Source organism: Schistocerca gregaria, chromosome 8, assembly GCF_023897955.1.
Source record: "Schistocerca gregaria isolate iqSchGreg1 chromosome 8, iqSchGreg1.2, whole genome shotgun sequence".
NCBI lineage: Eukaryota > Metazoa > Arthropoda > Insecta > Orthoptera > Acrididae > Schistocerca > Schistocerca gregaria.
Window position 1 is genome coordinate 73,917,733 of NC_064927.1, and position 20,313 is coordinate 73,938,045.

The 20,313-nt window shown below is 40.6% G+C and overlaps 1 protein-coding gene across 1 annotated transcript in view; it reads right to left on the minus strand.

Moving 5' to 3' along the window:
* Positions 1 to 20,313, minus strand: part of LOC126284151 (anaphase-promoting complex subunit 7) — a 158,991-nt gene that overhangs the window by 75,051 nt on the left and 63,627 nt on the right. Inside the window, exon 5 of the mRNA XM_049982871.1 lies at positions 1,616 to 1,799. Coding sequence (XP_049838828.1) covers positions 1,616 to 1,799 — 184 coding nt within the window. The remainder of the gene's footprint in view (positions 1 to 1,615; positions 1,800 to 20,313) is intronic.

A 20,313-nucleotide genomic window follows, 5' to 3' on the forward strand; every position in this document is an offset into this window, starting at 1 on the left:
ACACCTTTCACCCAATAGTTTCTCCCTCTCTGTCCTATCACATCCTCCCATCCTCATTATGCACTGTCCTCTGTCAATGCATCCACCATACTTTTCCTCTTGTGTGCTTCTCTCCATTCCACTCTCTTTTTTTCCCTTCTCTTCCTTCATCAAAGCCTCCCAATGCTGCACTGTGTTGTCCTGTTTGCTACCTCTAGTTCCTTCGGACTGCCAGGTAGCACTGTTTCCTCTTCCCCACCCAGTACCTTGCTCCCATATGACGTGTTTCAGTTTCAGTCTGGCCGAAGCAATCAAAAGCAGCAGTCTTTTGTGTGTGTATTTTTTCCGATGAAGGCTTTGACTCAAAGCTAAACGGCACGACAGACTTTTTTTTGCACCAGTCTGCAGCTTAATGTGTTGCCTTTCAGTGCGCGGCAATCAAACTTTTCCATAATAGTTGATATTCCAACCTGGACTTCCATTGTTTGTACTATATATATTACATTAGATGTCCAGGGCTTAACTGAAAAAAATGGTAATCTGAAATCCCCCCCTCCCCACTCCCCTTAGTTTGATTAATCAGAGTGTATTGTCATTTCATTTTCTTCACTAATTTTTAAATCTTCACGGTACAATGGAAAGGAACAAAATTTCAATCAAGTGTACAATAATCAAAAGTGAATATCAAATTATACCATGGAAAAATCTTCAACAGGCAGGATGTACATTAATAAGAAGAGGACCAAAGATACAACATAGTGCCAAGAGATACATTAACATAGAAAGCATCTATAACCACTAAGAAACAGTAACCTTGGCCTGTGCTTTTGTTCAGAACATGAGATTTTTGGTACTGCCTGCTGTGAGGATGAGGGGACGGAAACATCTTTAAAGGGTGTTTGAGGATGAAAGGAGGTTTAAGATTTTTTACAGATAAGTCCCTCTCAAACTATGACCTGAATGAGCTGATCTGCCCACCTCCCCCTCATTTCCACTCTTCCTTAATCAAACATTCTTCCTTAAGATTGAACTTATAGTTCTGAGAGATAAGAAGATAAATTTCTAGTCTGATGTTTCTACTTCTAATACTAAGAATTTTTCCTCTTGAAGATAAGTACTGCCCAGCCTTCCCAAATCTTTAATTTTTTTTTTTTTTTAAAGCAGTTTTCACAATTACAGTTTCAGTTTTGTACATAATACACACTGTGTGCACTGGAAGACCTATTACAATTATTTATTATATTTCACACAAACAGCTAACTGTCTACAGTTCTAGACCCACAATGTTGGACACTTAAGTAGTATTTGAGATTCGATGATCCACTTTTTAAAATCTATGTATTTCTGGTGGTGGATTCATTTTATAAGCACTGGTTGGCAGGGCACTGAGAAGTAAAGTATTACATTATTATGCATGTAATCATTACAAAATAAATATAGCTATTATCTAAACATTTACAAAAGCAGAGCAAGCTGCAGGCATTCTACACAACATGGTGATATTACTGCCTTAAATACAGCCTTTAGCAACCTGCAGGATACATGGAATATTCCTTAAGGTTAACAAACTAAGGCATACAGCGGAAAAATTAAGGTAGTAAGTACAAGTTATGGTTAAAGTGCATTATTGACATACCCTCTGAAGAACAATAAGTGCATTTTTGAAGTCTCCACAATAATAATAGCATTCTCCCATTGTGACTAGTAGATTAACATTATCACGAAGTGCAGATCGTTCATCCAGATGGCGAAATGTTGCAATAGCTTGTGTATAGTCACGACTGTGCATCTGAGCATGAGCTTTTATCCAGGAATTTAACCTTGAAAATGTTTAATACATAAATCAAAAACTTATTTTAATAAAAACTATTGTTTTTAATTTTTAGCACAAAATTACAAATTATGAGTAATTGCAAAGAAAAGCAAATAATTTGGGAATAGGTGGTAATGGTAAAAGAAAAAGGAGGTGAGGCACTGTTGTGATAGTCGTTGTGACATATTTATTACTTTTTGGAGGAAAGGGTCAAAACTTACAGTGGGTACTGAATGATAAGGCAAACAGGAATGCAAATACATAAAAATAAATGCCACTACAAAAAAAGTTTTGCTTTTTCCTCCTTAACACCATATCAGTTTTGCTGGTTATTTATTGTGTTTCCTTCATGTTCCATTTGTGTGTAATAGCCAGAATATACAGGACAGCTACAACATTTATGGGGCTGATTGTAAATTGAGTTCTGAAAGCTTTCCCCACTTAGTTAAAATCTCTGACATGTGCCTCAGTTGTTTTTAACTGTTAAACAATGAATTAGTTGCAGGGGGAACACTGATTGTCAACTAACACGAAGTGAATATACACAGGTACCGGCAAAAAGAATGTCATCACCATGCTATGCTCTTAGAATGTTAGCATTAGTTTGTAACAGGAGTCTTGTGGTGACCTTCTATCCAACATACACTCAATTCTTAGCTATGTGATACTTTCTGGGGATTAAAGGCACAAAACATGAACGCTGTTTTTAAACTGCAGAAAAAGGTAATAAGAATAAACTGCAGGCTCAATGTAAGCAGCTATTTACGAAATTAGGCAACATTACTGCACAAGGCAAGTACATATACCAATATGTGATGCATGCAAGTGAAAATACTAAAAATACTGCCCTAATAGTTCTACTCATAATCATGGAACAAGGGCTTGTTTGGAGTTACATTTACCAAGGGGGGAAAAATAACAAAAACTCAAAATAGCATTTCATATCATGGGATAAAATTGTAGTGAAGTAATAAAGATTATTAAAACACATTTGACTGATATGTTGTTCATAAGTAGTACATAGTAATTAAAGGGGGTATAACTAAAGCACCTTGTCACATTTCAATACATGATTATGATCTACTGCTTTCACAAGGATTGTGTGTCAAGATCTAAAATGTATAACACTGTCTGTTGGCTTAGTTTTTCAGGTGGACAGTTTAGTGTGGAGTACAGAACTGAGGCTAGGGGCACAGTGGACTGTTCTCAGCCTAGGAGTCATCGGTGGGTGTCTTAGTGTGAGTAGCTGTGAAGAGGGGAACTATGTTTCACATTGCAAGTGACCGGAAGCAGTCTGGGAGTCGTCACCAGGTGTCCTCAGTGCATGGGCAATGAAGACGGAAACTATGTTTTATTTTGCATGTTACCTGAAAAAAACTGTATGTAAATTAAGCAACATTATACAACACGGAATTGCTGAATGAGGTAGTACAGCTGTTAGGATGCTGACCTCATATTTGGGAGGACAGAGATGCTCTGCTCACCCATCCCACTTTGGGTTTTTCCCAGAGTTTTTCTGGATAGCTAAGTGAAATGCAGTGATAGTTCCTTATTTAGGCCTTGGCCAAACACCTGTTCTATCACCACAGGCTACCAGCCCTACCCTCTCAAATCATGTTAAATATGTTGCGTGTTATATTTTAGTCTATTGATTGCCACTGTAATAACTTGACAAATCTTATATGATCCTTAGTTGAATAAAGATAAATAAAACTTCGGAAAAACCAGGTTGTAATATGAACAATATTAGGAAAAGGAGAGATAGCTACTAACTGTACAGATGACTCACTGACTTACAGACAGGTACAACAAAAAAACTGTTACACATTACAGCTTTTGGACAAAGCCTTCTTCAGCAAAAAAACACACACACATTCACACAAGCAAGCAAATCTCATGCACATATGACTGCTACCATTGGCAGCTCTGGCCGGAATGCAACTGTAACATGAACAGCAATCTGGAGTGGGGTGGACAAGGGGGACGGACAGCGGAGTTCAAGTGGGGAAGAGAAGAGTGCTGTCTGGCGGCTTGGCAGGGGCTAGAGACAGCCAGGTGCGTGTGTGTGTGTGTGTGTGTGTGTGTGTGTGTGTGTGTGTGTGTGTGTGTGTGGCACACAAAGAGGGTGAGCGAATGTGAAACGGAGGAGGTGACAGGACAAGGGGGCCAAAACTGTTGGATGGAGGGTGTGGAGACAATCTATTACTGTAGGTTGAATTCAGGATAATTTTGGGAGCGGAGAATGTTTTACGCCCATCTGCGCAGTTCAGACAAGCTGGTGGTGAAATGGAGGATCCAGATGGCCCAGGTTGTGAAGCATCCATTGAAATCAGGCATGTTGTGTTCAGCTGCATGTTGTGCCACAAGGTGGTCTATTTTTTTCTTGGCTACAGTTTGTCTGTGGCCATTCATGCTGGTGGACGGCTGAATGGTAGTGACACCAATATAATAAGCTATTCGATGATTGCAGCATAGCTGAAATATGACAGGGCTGCCTCCACAGGTAGCCCCGACTATGATGGGGTAGGATAAGCCTGTGAAAGGACTGGAATAGGAAGTGATGAGTGGTTGGACTGGACAGGTCATGCACCTGGGTCTTCTGCAGGGATATGATCCCTGTGACAAGCAGCTGGAATTGGGAGTGGTATATGGATGGACTAGGATATTGCAGAGGTTAGGGGTGGGCAGCATCTTGGATAGCTCGCTGATAGATAACACGGGCCAACGATGGAAAAACTTTTTTGCTGAAAATACCTTATTCTTGTGTTTTCTGGGGGTGTGAAATCCAAATATGATACTTAACAAACGGTATCAACCACCATTTCTTCACATTTTACAGTTAAATTTATTAAATTAAGCCATTTTCAAAGAATTTAATGGGTATTATATAGTTAAAATAATTTAAAAAGGAGATGTGATGAATGTAGATTACATTGGTAGCACTGCTGCAAAACACTTGGTGGCAAAAGAAAGATTGATTCTATTTTTGTGTTAACAGATGGTGTTTTGTTTACTGTGACCTACTCTCACTTTCCTGTTTCCTGAACATGTGCTCAGTACAATGTCTAATTGTGGTTGTAAAAGCACTGCTGTCAGTTTTTACTATATTTGTGGTGAATTTGTGATTAAAAAACACCAAAGAAACATTACAGGCTTTGTGAAAAAGCTTTATCTATCATACTTTGGATCTAAACTTGGTGATCAAGATAAATCTTGGGTGCCACATAAGGTATGTCATGGTTGTGTTGAAGATCTGTGAAAATGGTCCAAGGAGGAGAAAAAAGCCTTTAGCTTTGCTGTTCCTATGATATGGAGGGAGCCAAGAAATCATTGCAATGATTGCTACTTTTGCAGTGTTGATATTACTGCTCATAATTCGAAAAACAAGGTGATAAACTACCCTAACCTTCCGTCCACCATCATACCAGTAGAGCATGGTGTAGATTTGCCGGTTACTGAACCACCATATGATTTAAATTCTATTTCAACAGAAGTATTTTCTGATGTACAATGTGATTTATATGAACCAGATGACGATGAATTCCATTGTAATACAGAAAGTCTGGAGACCAAATTGTTTACTCAGACTGAGCTTAATGATTTGGTTAGGGATCTGGGCTTAACAAAAGAAAAAGCCGAATTGCTTGGCTTTAGATTACAAGAAAAGAACTTGTTAGCAGTTGGAACCAGCATATACATGTTTAGAAAGAGAGAGCAGCAATTTACCAAGTTTTTTCAACAAGAAGGTGATTTAGTGTACTGCTCAGACATTCCCAGTCTGATGAATGAGTTTGGTATTGAATACAAAAGGAAGACTGGAGGCAGTTCATCCAAAACTAGTTTAAAGGCTGTGTTATTACATAATGGTAACATGTATGCATCTATACCTGTTGGACATTCAGAATATATAAAAGAAAGCTTTGAAAACCTAGAAATAGTGATAAATAAAATAGGCTATTCTGTACATGGTTGGATGATATGTGGCGATCTAAAAGTAACATGCATGCTCCTTTGTCAGCAAGGTGGCTTTACCAAATTTCCATGTTTCTTGTGTGACTGGGACAGTAGGGCTAGGGATGAACATTGGTGCGGAAAGAACTGGCCTGTGAGGGATCTTTAAACTCTGTTGAGAAGAACATTCTATGGAAAAACCTTGTAGATCCAAAAAATGTACTCCTACTACCTCTACATATAAAGTTAGGCCTAATGCAACAGTTTGTAAAGGCTTTGCCTAAAGATGGACCACATTTTAAGTATCTCTGCCAAAAGTTTCCACACCTTTCATAAGCTAAATTAAAAGAAGGCATCTTTGTCGGACCTAACATTAGAAAATTTATATTTGATGTTAGCTTTGAATCCACGATGACATTAAATGAGAAAGAAGCATGGGTATCATTTAAGCACATGAAATCTGTTTGCAGACTAGATTCTGTGGATAGTGCCGGTCTGTGAAGGCCTTGGTGACACCTTCAGCACAATGGGAAAGAAAATTCATGTAACTGCAGATACACTGCAACCAAGTGGCAAGGCTATAATGAAACTGATTTTTTGGTGTGGAATGGATGGCAGCTTTCAATGGAGGTACTGTTGTAGTTGGTGAGTTTAACAAGGACATAGGTGTGGAGGGAGCTGTTGGACAGGAAGAGGTCAACATCTAAGTTGAGGAGAACCAGGCAAAGTGGATGAGAAAGAAAGTATTGATGTTGTGAAGGAATGAGGATAGGGTGTCTTAGGCCCTGTGTCCAGATCATGAAGATATCTTGCATGAACCTGAATAGGATGAGGGGTTTTGGCAGGCTGGGAATGTTTCTTTTAGATGGAACATAAGAAGATTGGCATACAAGGGGTTTCATGCAGGTACCCCTGGCTCTGCCACGAATTTGTTTGTATACTTTCCCTTGAAAGGAGAAGTAGTTATGTGTTAGGATACAGTTAGTTAGGTGAACGAGGTAGCAGGTTTGGAGTCTTAAGAATGTTGGGAAAGGTAGTGTTCAATTGCAGCAAGACTATGGACGTGAGAGATGTTTGTGTACAGGGAAGTGGCATCAACAGTGACTTGTAGGGAACAAAAGGTACAGGGGTGGGGATGGTGAGAGTCTGTGCAGGAAGTGGCTGTAACCAATCTGCTGTCATCCTACTGCCACCTTGGGACTCCTCTATCCAACCCCTATCCTACTCACAGTGTTCCTCCTCATCAACCCCTAACAGCACCCAGATCCGGCCTATTGGAACTTTAATCAACTTGCCATATGCCATAAAAATCCCTACCAACACTAAATCCACAACATAAACAATACCAGAACACTTTTGTTAACCTTTCCATCAAAATCCTCAGCCCCACAGAAGTTTCAGTCCTATCCAAAGCCCAACCTTTAGCCCTGCACCCAAATTTAACCATGTTGGACTTTTCAAGGACCTACTCTCCATAACCTGGTCCCTGCAATGTAAGCACTTCTTTGTCACAAATCCCTCCAACAAAATTCCAACAATTGACCCTGTCTCTCCCAGTTCATACTACCATCCAGCCGATTTTCTCCTACCCTTCAACCTAATAAGCTCCTGGTCACCTCTGAGGTATTTCTTATCTACAATTTGGCCTACCATCCTTCTCTATGTCCCTTCCTAAGATGACTGACCTTTCAGCAGAGGAAAGGGCAGCAACACACAGTCTCAAAATAGACCCCAACCTAACCATCCTCCCCACTCACAAAGCTCCACGATTGCCATGACGAGTCGCACTGACTACCTCAGTCAGTTGTGTGGATCATTCACCTATAGACTATACCAGAGTGATCCCATTCCAGAAGTCCAACATAACTTCAAATACCTGTTTAACACTTAGGCTCTTCCCAGAACCACTTCCCTGAATCCATTTCCCTCCTCAGCCCTATCACACCCCACAATTCACAAACCCAACAATCCTGGACACCCCACTGTAGCTGGTTGTTGCCCCCAGTGAAAGGACTTTGGCCCTCATTGACCCCACCCCTTTACCTCCTTGTTCCCTACTGGTCACTGTTGACACCAGTTCCCTACACACCAACATCTCTGATGCCCATGGTCTAACTGCAACTGAAATTTACAACATCCTTCAGACTTCAAACCCACTACCTCCTTCATCTAACTATATCTTAATATACAGGGTGAGTGCAAAGTCTTGCCATGATTATAAAAATTTATAACAGAATAACTGTTTGACGTAATAAGTTACATTTGATGCTGTTACATAGGTTAGAGTTACTAGTTTCTTTTAAGACCACTTATGTTAATAAACCTCAACATGTACTCCCTTGGTAGCTTGGAGAATGTTGAGCCGGTATTCCAGTTCCCGCCAGGTGTTTCGTAATATGTGTTCTGTCACAGTACCCACAGCAGTTTGCGTCCTAACCTCCAGTTCGTCGACGTCAGCAACTGGTGTGACAAAGACTCTGTCCTTGATATGCCCCCAAAAACAAGTCAGGGGCGTAATGTCTGGAGAGTGGGGTGGCCATGGTGTTGGACCATTCCTTCCAATCCACCTCTCCAGACATTATGCCCCTTGACTTTTTTTCTGGGGCTATATCAAGGACAGAGTCTTCGTCACACCAGTTGCTGAAATCGACAAACTGAAGGCTAGGATAGAAGATGCTGTGAGTACTGTGGCAGAATACGTTACGAAATACCTGGTTGGAACTGGAATACCGCCTTGACATTCTCCGAGCTACCAAGGGAGCACACGTTGAGGTTCACTAAGGCAAGTGGTCTAAAAAAATAAAACCTAGTAACTCTAACCTATGTAAAGGCATCAAATGTAAATTATTTTGTCAAACAGTTATCCTGTAATAAATTGTTATAAACAGGGCAAGACTGTGCTCCTCACCCTGTATACCTCTGAATGGAAGGTATACAAACAAATCCATGGTACAGTATCGGCATCCACATGCCAACCTGTTTATGGGCCATATAAAGGAACCCGTCCTAGCCTTCAAAACTCGAAACCCCTGGTCTGGTTCAGGTTCATTGATGATATATGCATTATCTGGACTCAGTGCAAAGACACCATATCCTCATTTCTTCGCCATCTCAACACTTTTGTCTCCCATCTGCTTCACCCGGTCCTCCTGAACCCACCATGCCAGCTTCCTATACATTAATCACCTCCTCTCTGATTATAGATTAACCAACTCCTCTCTGATGGCTCCATTCACACCACTGCCCACATTAAAACTACCAACAGTAACTGATTTTGACAGCTGACATACCTTCTACGGCAAAAAGTCCCCCCCATACAATCTTGCCACCCATGGACAGCATAGCTGCTCTAACAAGAACTACCTTTCCCAGTATGCTGAAGGTCTCACCAAGGTCTTCACAGGCAGACACTATCCCCTGTCCCCAGTCTGCCAACAGATTTCATGTGTCACATCCCCACACACCCCTAACCATCCTACCACCTCCAAGGACAAGCTACAAAGGAGTATCCCCCCCCCCCCTCCCTCCCTCATCAAACAATACCACCCCTGGCAGTAACAACTGAACCAAAGATCATTCCCACCCCTCTTAAAGTTGTGGTCCGTCACCCACCCCCCTTCCACAACATCCATCCCTATGCCACTCTCAATCCCAGATCCTTGCGAAAGGGGTCGTACCCCTGTGGAATACCCAGATGCAAGACCTGCTGAATCCACCCACCCAGCATGTCCTCCTATTCCAGTACTGTCACAAGCTTATCTTACCCATCAAAGCCCAGGCAACCAGTGAAAGCATCCATCTTATATACAAACTGTGCTGCAACCACTGCACAGCTTTTTACGAGAGCTCTCCAGAAAGTAATAGCCATTTCAAAACAAAAATTAGTAATATGGAATTCGCATGGCACCATCCTACGCCAATCTATTCATGGGCCATCTAGAGGAATCCTTCCTACAAACCCAGAGTCCTAAACCCCCTCACCTGATGACATCTTTGCTATGGGGATCAAAGGTGAAGACCCCCCTATCCACATTCCTCCAGTACCTCAACAACTTCTCCCCCATTTGCTTCACCTGGTCCCAGTCAACCCAACAACCCACCTTCATTTATGTTGAACTCCACCTCAAAGATGGCTAATCAGTACCTCCATCTATAAAACTTACTAACCACCAGCAAAACCTCCACATCGACAGCTGCCACCCGTTCCATACCAAGAAGTCCCTTCCTTACAGCCTAGCCACACATGGTCGTCACATCTGCTGTGACAAACAGTAGCTCTCGAAATATACCAAGGCCACTGAAGCCTTCATTGACCATAATTGTCCTCCCAACCTCATACAAAAACAAATCTCCCATGCCTTATCTGTCCTGTCTCCCACCACCTCCCAAAGTCCCACTATCCAGCCACAGAGAAGCAGTCCCCTCCTAACTCAGTACCACCCAGGACTGGAGCAACTGAGTTACATTCTCCGCCAGCATTTCGATTACCTCTTGTCGTGCCCTGAAATCATAAATGTCCTGCCTACTATCCTTCCCACCCCTCCCACAGTGGTATTCCACCATTCACTGAAACTACACAATATAATCATCCATTCTTACACAACCCTTGCTCCCAATCCCTTACCTCATGGCTCATACCCCTGTAGTAGACCTACATGCAAGACCTGTCCCATATATCCTACCACTACCACCTACTCCAGTCCAATCACTAGCATCACTTATCCCATCAAAGGAAACCAGTCAAGTGGCCTACAAGCTAAGCTTCAACCACTGTGCAGCATTCTATGTAGGTTTGACAACCAACAAGCTGTCTGTCCAAATGAATGGCCACTGACAAACTGGGGCCAAGAAACTATTGAACTACCCTGTTGCTGAACACACTGCCAAACATAACATCCTTCACTTCAATGACTGCTTCACAGCCTGTGCCATTTCGATCCTTCCCACCAACACTAGCTTTTCTGAATAGCGCAGATTTAAACTGAGGTACTTATCAGATTGTGGTACAAGTTTTTCAGTATCAGCTGTGTAGAAATCAGCTGCCTGCAATTGCAACCAGTGGTTCATACTGGCATGCAGTTTTGTGTCAGTATCAAAGCACTGCATAGTGAACCATTATCTTCATTGCTGGGAAGAGGTGGTAGTTGCTCTGTGCCAAATCCGTACTGTACGGTGGATGATCCAACATCCCCCATTTAAAAACCCTGGAGGAGCTCCCAGGTACAACAAGCCATGTGTGAATGTTTGTTTTCTAGAAAAAACAAAACTTCTGCATTAGGTTTTTCACAGCATTTGTTTTATATCTCCCACCTTAAAATTGTCAGTGTTTGGCAATACATCTCTGAGTTAATTATTGTGCCAATTTCAAGGAAATCAGTGACAATCACTCCCTCAGAGTCCCAAAACACAGTGGCCACGGCCTTTCTCACAGACAGCATTTGTGAACACTTCCTCAGTTTCTTGGGATAATTTGTGTCCTCACTCCACTCACTGTCATTTTGTTTCACAACTTACATGCTTCACGTAACTCTCATCCCCAGTCACGACACGATCAATAACACTGTTACCATTTTTCTTGTAATCTTTTAGGAAGGTCAGTGATGCAGCCAGTTTCTAACTTTAGTGGTCTTCCGTTAGGAAGCACAAAAGTTGTGGTAAGCAAGCTTCTCCACTACAATTTCACGCACCAAACTCTGTTAAATTTTGCTAAATTGTTATGAAAGTTCTGTAATTGTGAAACAATGATTTTCACAATTTTTTTTGTTGATTTTCATCATCAGCTCACGAGTCTAATCCTAGGAGTTTCTTTCCACCGAATGTAGCACACACTCCTCCATGTCAGGCGTGTCGACTGTGCAGGGTCTTCCACTGTCAGTGTTCCAAGGTGCAAGGGTACCTGTGGCTCTCAGATATTGGAAAAGTCTGCCGAACAGCTTATATTTTTCAGCACAGAGGGCACAGGTTTGCAGGCTATGTCCCATTTGCTAAACTGTAACAGAATATCGTATCTGCCATTTCACCTGTCGAGTAGAAGCCTTTCGTTGCTAACAAGTGGTGTAAGAGAGAAAATGTAAACATACTACATCATTTGTATGTGCACACAGCACAACAACAGTATACACTAAGTGAATCTGGGTGTGAAAGAAGGTAAAACACCACAATACGTATCCAGAATTGACAGTACTGTAGAATAAGGCACACAAACACAACGAAAACTAACTTTGCCTACAACACAACTTTAACCACCTAACTGACCGCAGACAGCCAAAGGTAGGTAAGTACTGTGGATAAGACACCGTAATACATACCCTGCCGACACATCTAATGGAGCGCCAATGCGTGAAGTCTTCTGACTGGACAGATGCGCTCTCCCACCATTCTTCACTTGTACCAACCAATTCACCTCTCAGCAGCACCCAACAGTCTCAGTTGTTTGTTGGATGTATTCCAATCTCTGTCTCCTCTTACAGTTTTTACTCTTTGCAGCTCCCTCTAGTACCATCGAAATTATTCCTCAATATCTTAATGGATGTGTTATCACCTTGTCCCTTCTTCTTACCAGTGTTTTCCATACATTCAGTTTTTCGTTGATTCTGTGCAGAACCTCCTCAACCGTTATCTTATCCGTCCACCTAATTTTCAGCATCCTTGCACAGCATCACATCTCAAACACTTCGATTCCTCCAGCTTTCCCACAATCCACGGTTCATTGGTACACAATGCTGAGCTCCAAATGTATATACTCACAAATAACTTTCTCAAATTAGGGCCAATGTTTGATAATAGAAGACTTCTTTTGGCCAGAATGCCCTCTTTGTCTGTGCTAGTCTGCTCTTTATGTGGTCCTTTTTCCATCTGTCACCTGCTAGTTTGCTGCCAAGGCAGAATAATACCTTCACTTCATCTAATTCGTGTCTGTCAATTTCGATGTAAAGCTTATTGCTATCTAATTTCTGATACTCTTCATTACTTTTGTAAGTAAACTTCAGTTTACTCTCAGTCTGTATTCTGTACTGATTAAATTGTACATTTTATTCAAAAGGTCCTGTAATTCATTCTTCATTTTCACTGAAGATAGCAATGTCGCAAGGGAATCTTATCATTGGTAACTTTTCACCCTGAATTTTATTTCCATTCAAACTATTCTTTTGAAGGACTGTAACCCTGTCTTGCATCTCTTTAATTTGAGTACTTTGTTCTTGGTCTTTTACTTTAATCTTTCCCTCTTCGGTCTTGTACATGTTGTATATTATGTGTCTTTCTCCATGACTTACTCATTTATCTGAGAAATTTGAATGTCTTACACCATTTTACATTGTTTAGGTAGACATATCGTATGAAAGTGTTTTGATTTTTTGCAAGTCTTGCTTTCATTAAAAGTTTAAAATCAAAACTACCCCTCTGACACCTTTACTTTTCTGAAATCCAAACTGCTTGTCCTCTAACAGATCCTAAATTTTCCATCCATTCTTCTTTACAGTATTCTTTTCAGTAGCTTGGATGCATGAGCTGTTAAGCTGATTGTGTAATAGTTCTCACAATTATCTGCCCTTGCTATCTTCAGTATTGTGTAGAAAATATTTTTTATAAAGTCTGTTGATATACCTCCAGACACACAGATTGTGCGCACCAACTTGAATAGTCACTTGTTTGTCATTTTGTCCATTGAGTTTAGAAATTCCAAAGAAGTGTTTTCTATCCCTTCTGCTTTATTTGATTTCAAGTGTCTCAAAGCTCCTATAAGCTCTGACTGGGCCATCATGCCCTCCATATCGAGCCCCATTTCTTCCTCAATCTCATCATCAGACAAGTACTTTTTCTGTGTAGAGGCCTTCATTGTATTCTGTCCATCAATCTGCTCTCCACTCTGTGTTTGACAGTGAGAATCCCACTGCACTATGAATGTTGACTCCTTGTTTTTTTATTCAACCCTAGTGTTTTTTAAGACGAATCAGTCCACCCAACAACCACTTCATTTTCAATTTATTTACATTTCTTCTGCAGCCACTTCACTTTGGATTCCCTGAACTTCCTATTTACTTCACTTACAAGTGATTTATATTGCTGTATTCCTGTTTTTCTTCCTCTCTCTCTCTCTCTCTCTCTCTCTCTCTCTCTCTCTCTCTCTCTCTCTCTCTCTCTCAGTTACTACTTCTGTTACCCTAGGTTTCCCCACAGGTGCCTTCTCTGTACCTATATTTGCCTGTCCATCTTCTGTTATTGCACTTTTTAGAGGTCCATTCCTCTCCAGCTGCCTATTACAGTACTCATTTTTGCAGTACCTACGGCTTTATAGAACTTCATATGCATTTCTTCATTCCTCAGTGTGTCATTATCCCACTTCTTCTCACACTGATTTCTCCACATAATTCTCTTAAACTTCAATCCACTCTTTCATCATTGATAATAGTGATCTAAACTGAGTATGTCCTACAATCCAATAACTGATTCCCCAACTTTTTTCTGACCATACTGTAACAAGCTACAATATTCCCATGTCTTGAGGCATTTTCCAAGAGTACCATCTCCTGTGACCTTTGAACAGCATATTCTGTATTATTAGCTCGAATTTACTGTAGAACTCTATTAACCTTTCCCCTCTCTTATTCCTACTATCTATCTCGCATTCTTACATATCTCTGTCTTCTATTCCTTGCCCTCCTACCACATACCAATCTCCCATCACTATTAGATCATTATCTCTCTTCACATACTGAATTACACTTTCAGTACGTTCATATACTTTCTTTACCTCTTCATCATCTTCTCAATCTTCATATGAAAACAAACGTTTCACAGAATTGTTTACCCCAACTTTAGCTCTTCTCTAGTTTCCTATTCATACCGTATCCTACTCTTGTTGCACCATCCATTTTCAGTTGCCTTTGATATTGCCCTATATTTGTTGGACCAGGAAGTGTTTGCCTTCTTTCAGTTTTATTCTGCTGACCCCGCTATATTTATAAGGAACAGTTACATGAAAACTGAATATCTGCCACAATGGTACCATGGAATAATTCCATTAGAAAGTAATCACCACACATGTTAAGATTTTTTTCCCCATTGGGAGATGACAATCAATTCCTATTTCATAGCATGCAGTCAGTCACTGACATATCCACGACCACAACTACTCTTGCACTTCCTCATCTGACAAACTGACATCCACACATCATCTTCCTCCGGTCATCAAACAAGTGAAAATCACACTGTGGAAGATATGGGTTGTACAGAGGATGTTGCAGTGTTTCCCAACGAAACTGCTCAAGCATAGCCTTCGTCTGATTGTCAGTTTGGAACTGTGCACTGTCATGCAACAGGATGATTCCGTCCAACAGCATTCCTGGGCATTTTGATCTTATGGCACATCACAGTTTCTGCAAAGTGTATTCATAGGGCTGCACAGTGATTACAGTTCCACACTCTAGGAACTCTATGAGCAGAGGGTTTGTGGAGTTTAACAAGAATGTCATCATGAGCTTACGAGAACTTGTGTGAACAGCTTTGGATTTCTTTGATGGAGGAGACGACGTATGTTTGCACTGTTGGCTTTGCAGTTTGCCCTTCGGCTGTTGGAATGCAGTCGGAGGAATCGTCCTGTCGCACGACAATGCCCGCTCCCTCACACTGGCGATCAGACAATGGCTACACTTCAGCAATTTTGTTGGGAAACACCGCAACATCCTCCATATAGACTGGACCTTTCACCGGGTGGTTTCCAAATCTTTGACGACCTGAAGATAGACATGCGTGAATATCGGTTTCAGTCAGTTGAAGGAATTTAAGAGTGAGTGCAGATGTGGATCCACTAGCGGCTGAATGTGTTTCACGAAGCAGAAATTGATCATCTCATCTCATCTCACAAAGGATACATGCCTTAATGCATGCCGTGATTTCTTCTAAATGCAACCATTCTGTGGTCCTAGTGTGACAGGTGTTTCGTTTTAATTTGACTGCCCTTCATAAATTGCACCTTTGTATTTACCTATTTATTTATTTTTGTTCCTGGTTCACCTTCCATGTTCTGAAATTTCACACTCTTGACTTTTGGAACACCACCCTATTTTTGATTACTCAATCTTTGCCTCATGGTTCCCTTGTCTTGGTAACCCCTTGCTGGAGATTGTCAGGGTACTAGATTTCCCATGTGTTTTGTGGCCATAGTTTCTGAAAATAATTTCATTGACTGAGGGGGAAATCTTGTGCCACTTTTGTGTATAAATGAACAAGTGTTATCAGCAGAAGATCTGTTCATTTGTTCATCTAGAAGAATTGTACAAAGGTTAAAAGTTTAATTATTTTGTGGGTAGATTTGGTAAAGAGCTTGTATTATTTTGTGTTTTCTATTTTTGTCTGAGGTATTCTGCATGAACTGTGCCTTACAAGGAACATTAAAGTGCTGACAGGCATCATGACGTGTGGAGTGATGCGAAAGTTTGAAGTATGTTCACAGGAGGCGTACCAAATGGGTTAAGTTCTGATCACACTTGTATTGAGAGCATATAAAAGCCTTTTACAAATTAGAATCGTTCAGTTCTGATTTTTGATGTAAACAGAATTCTTCGACAGAAATGAGAGAAGTTTAACAATGAATCAGGAGTTCACAGACCGTTCAGAGCTGAAGACCAATGATGCAGTAATTAAAAAACTAACTGAACACACACATGTGGCGACTGTGGTGTTAAAGAAACTGGAAGACTACTAAGCAATATTGGTACATCAAACCCAAGACTGAATAACAATATTCAATGTCAACAACAAAGATTTTGATACAAAAGGAACAGTTTGCTTACAACAAGCCACTGTTAACCAGACAAGACAGAAGTATGAAGTAGTTGAGGCATACATTCTTCTTTCAGAAGTAATGGTTTTAAAGAAGTAACTGGCAGTACTGATGTTACTATTCAGTGTCCAAAACAAGTGATTATATAAAGCCGAAACACCAATAAACAGTACAGCCAAAGGCAAAAAAGTGAAATACATGATATTTTAATAATATATGCCTTTAAGCTGACTTTTTCATAGATTGGAATTTCAGTTCACAAATAAATCTGTTTACAGCAACAAGACTGGGCTTCAGTTGCTAAGCAATTAAACGACCATGGAATTAAGAGAATACATCACATTATCAGGGTCCATTTATGAAAAGTGAAGACAGAGTTTAACCACAATGAGTAATACACATTCAAAATGACTATATTGACAACTTCAACCAAGTTATCAAGCGACAACCAAGAATTTTGGCTACAGCTACCGAGCTACAGACAACCGAAGCACCACTGATGAGCGGCCCTGCGTATTGCTAAGAACATTGAAGACTGGTAGCTGTCTGGGAGGTATTTCAGTCCAATGAACTGCCGTTAGACAGAACACAGTACCAACAGTAGCAAACTACGTTGAACAGCAAACAATGTTGCAGTTGTATGTGACAAGGTCCAAAATGCTGTAGCTCTGTGGGTCCAGTCTTACTTGGCCTTTTTTCCCCTTTCTTTTCTTTTTTTAAACGCAGTGGTGTGGATACCGAGATTAAAGTGAAGTACTTACTAGGATGACTTTTGTGAATATAGTCGATTGCTATCAGGTTACTGTCACATTTATACACTCTATAAATTTTAATATAAAATTTAAATAAACAAGTGTTATTTGCAGAAGATTTATTCATTTGTTCACTTTGAAAAACTGTTCAGAGATTAAAAGTTTAATTATTTTGTATGAAGATTTGGTAAGCTGAAAGTCTTGTATCACGTTTTTTTGTTATTTTTCTGAGGTATTCCGCATGCACTTTGTGCTACCCCAGGAACATTAAAGCAGTGACCGGTATCATGGTATGCAGAATGAGTAGTGGTGGCAAAGAATCTTCTGCACGAAACATGACATCATGGAATACCAATGACTACAAGATTAATAATGTAAATGTTGATGTATATATTCTAGTTTTTTGCTTTGAAAGCTTGGAGATGGCTCACAGGACACACACCTAACTGATTTAGTTCACATAACACATGTAACAAAAGGCATAATAATAATAATAATAGCCTTCATACACATCAGTATTGTTGAGTTCTGATACTGGTTATAAGTAGAATTTTTTGACAGACATAAGAAGAGTTTGATGACAAGGTGGGGGTTCACAGACTGTTTGGAGCTGAAGACCAATGATGAGGTAATTTAAAAACACTAACTGAACCCTTGTAAGATCCGAATGGGGAACTAATCTGGAATCTTGTTCCAATAAAGAGCTCATCGTGATACCTTTTTTTCTCCCCAGTTGCAGGCCATACGTCTGTTTCTTTAACATTGTGGTTTCCACTGCCTTTTGCAACCTCATGCCATTGATCATTGCTGATACTTGCACCTTTTAGAGTGTTTCCCTCCCAGTGCCAAGAAGTTGTCCTGAGGCTCTCTCCACTCCATCTTTGACAAGAGTGACTCTTTATACTGGAAGTCTTCAACTGCCAATGCTGATTATATTTATTCAACATTTAAGCAGTGACTGGGTTCAAAACTGGGACATTTTGATTGCTAATTGAAGACACTATCCCTAGCACATGGGTCACAGAGATTTGCAGCTTATAAATATCTGAGAAGCTCTATTACTGAGTAATCACACCACTGGTGATCAATTGTTTGAAACATTAGCAACAAACTCACATAAAACTTGCTGCAGGAATGGCAGATGTCAGATTAGGATCTAAGGAAATATAACTCATCTGCGATGGAAGTACCTTACAAAATTCTTGTTTGACCAATCATCATATATTGTTTTCCAGTGTGGGAGCCTTACTTGAAGGGGTTAAGGCTGCATGTTTTGTCTCGGGCAGAAATGCTACTGAGATTCTCAACCTTCTCTAATAGCAGACACTAAGAAATAGGCTTTGGGTATCATGAAAAGCTGCATGTTTTGTTATGGCCAGAAATGCCATGGAGATGCTCAACCTTCTCTACTACCAGATGCTAAGAAATAGTTGTTGGGTATTGTGGATATGCTTACAATCAAAATGTTGAGAGTGCATATTCTAAAAAGAATCAAGTCATATTTAATGAAAACAATCAATTTTGATGATCTAATTTAATGGATGTATAAAAAAATATACTCATCAAGTGGCGGCAGAACACACGCATAAAAGAAGGTTGTAAGTTTTCGGTGCCTGTGGCTCTTCCTTCTAGCAGAAGGGTTGAAGAGAAACGAAAAGGGATGAATAAAAAGGACAGGAGAGGTCTAGAAAAAGAGGTAGATTTACTGAACTTGGTGAATGGGATGAGAAGGAAAGAACCTTTCTTTGTAGTGCATAACACCTTTCTTAGAATCTTTTCTTCTCATTCCATCTGGTAAGTTTCCCCAGACCCGTGGTTCTGTGTGACTTTTCCGGAATCTACCTCTCTTCCTAGGCCTCTCCAGTCCTTTTCTCCGTCACCCCTTTTTCTTCCCTTCAACCCTTCTGCCGGAGGAAGGAGCCACTGGCTCTGAAAGCTTGCATAATGATAACTTTTTTATGTGCATGTCCTCCTGCCACACACACACACACACACACACACACACACACACACACACACCAACACACACCAAGTGGCAGCAGAACACACACACCATGATGGTAAATCAGAGTAATCAGATTTTACACTGTGGTTTATCGACAATAATCTTTCTACTGTGTGTCATATGCAGATGCAAGGGCAGAGGATGCAAAGCGGGGAGGGGACTGGTGTGGGGAGGGGGTGTTGACTGTAGTACACAATGGTCTTTCTGCCACACAACAAAGTGGCCAGCACTGCTTCTCTTTTCTATCAGGTTTTCAAATGTGCAATTGTAGTAACCAATTAGCCTCAACACCAATGTTGTCTCACAATTTATTACTGTATGCCCTATCTTGTATACTCACACACATCCGGTCTGGCTGATGCTACATTGTGTGGGAAATATTGGCCTTCAGTTACACACCAGTGAACCCCCAATTCTTTAAGGCATCTAACTCCCATGTATGAAACAGCTTCAAACAAGTGATACTTCACAACAGAGTTAATGTCTGGATGAATGAAGTTCACATATTTCCACAACACTGGTTTTGTTGCCTCAAGACAAACGCACAGCTTCTAATTGTAATACAAGGCTACTAGAAATGATTCACTTCTTTTCAGAGGTCTGTACTTTCTAAAGTCTTAAATGTACAAATATAACTGAAGCATGAATGAAACTGTAAACTCACCAAGTCTGGATTTTGCACTCTAAAAATATTCTGTGAGGGCACCTCTGGTCTCGCAACACACACAAAAATCGCAATAAAGTTTGTTCCACACTGTATGTAGAAGCATCCTGTCCATGGTCTTCACAGCAGCACTGATATGTTCCCCCAGCTGTTACAGTGTTCTTAGCAGTGGGGGTACATAAACACAGTCCTTATTGTAACTCCACAAGAACATGTCGCAAGGAATTAGGTCACGCGACCTGTGGGCTGAGGGAATAGAACCATGTCATCCTCATCGCTAAATCCAATTCAGTAGTGCAGAAGTTTGGCATTACGATCATCGATGCTTCAATGACGAGATGTCTCATCTTGCTGGAAGATGGGATT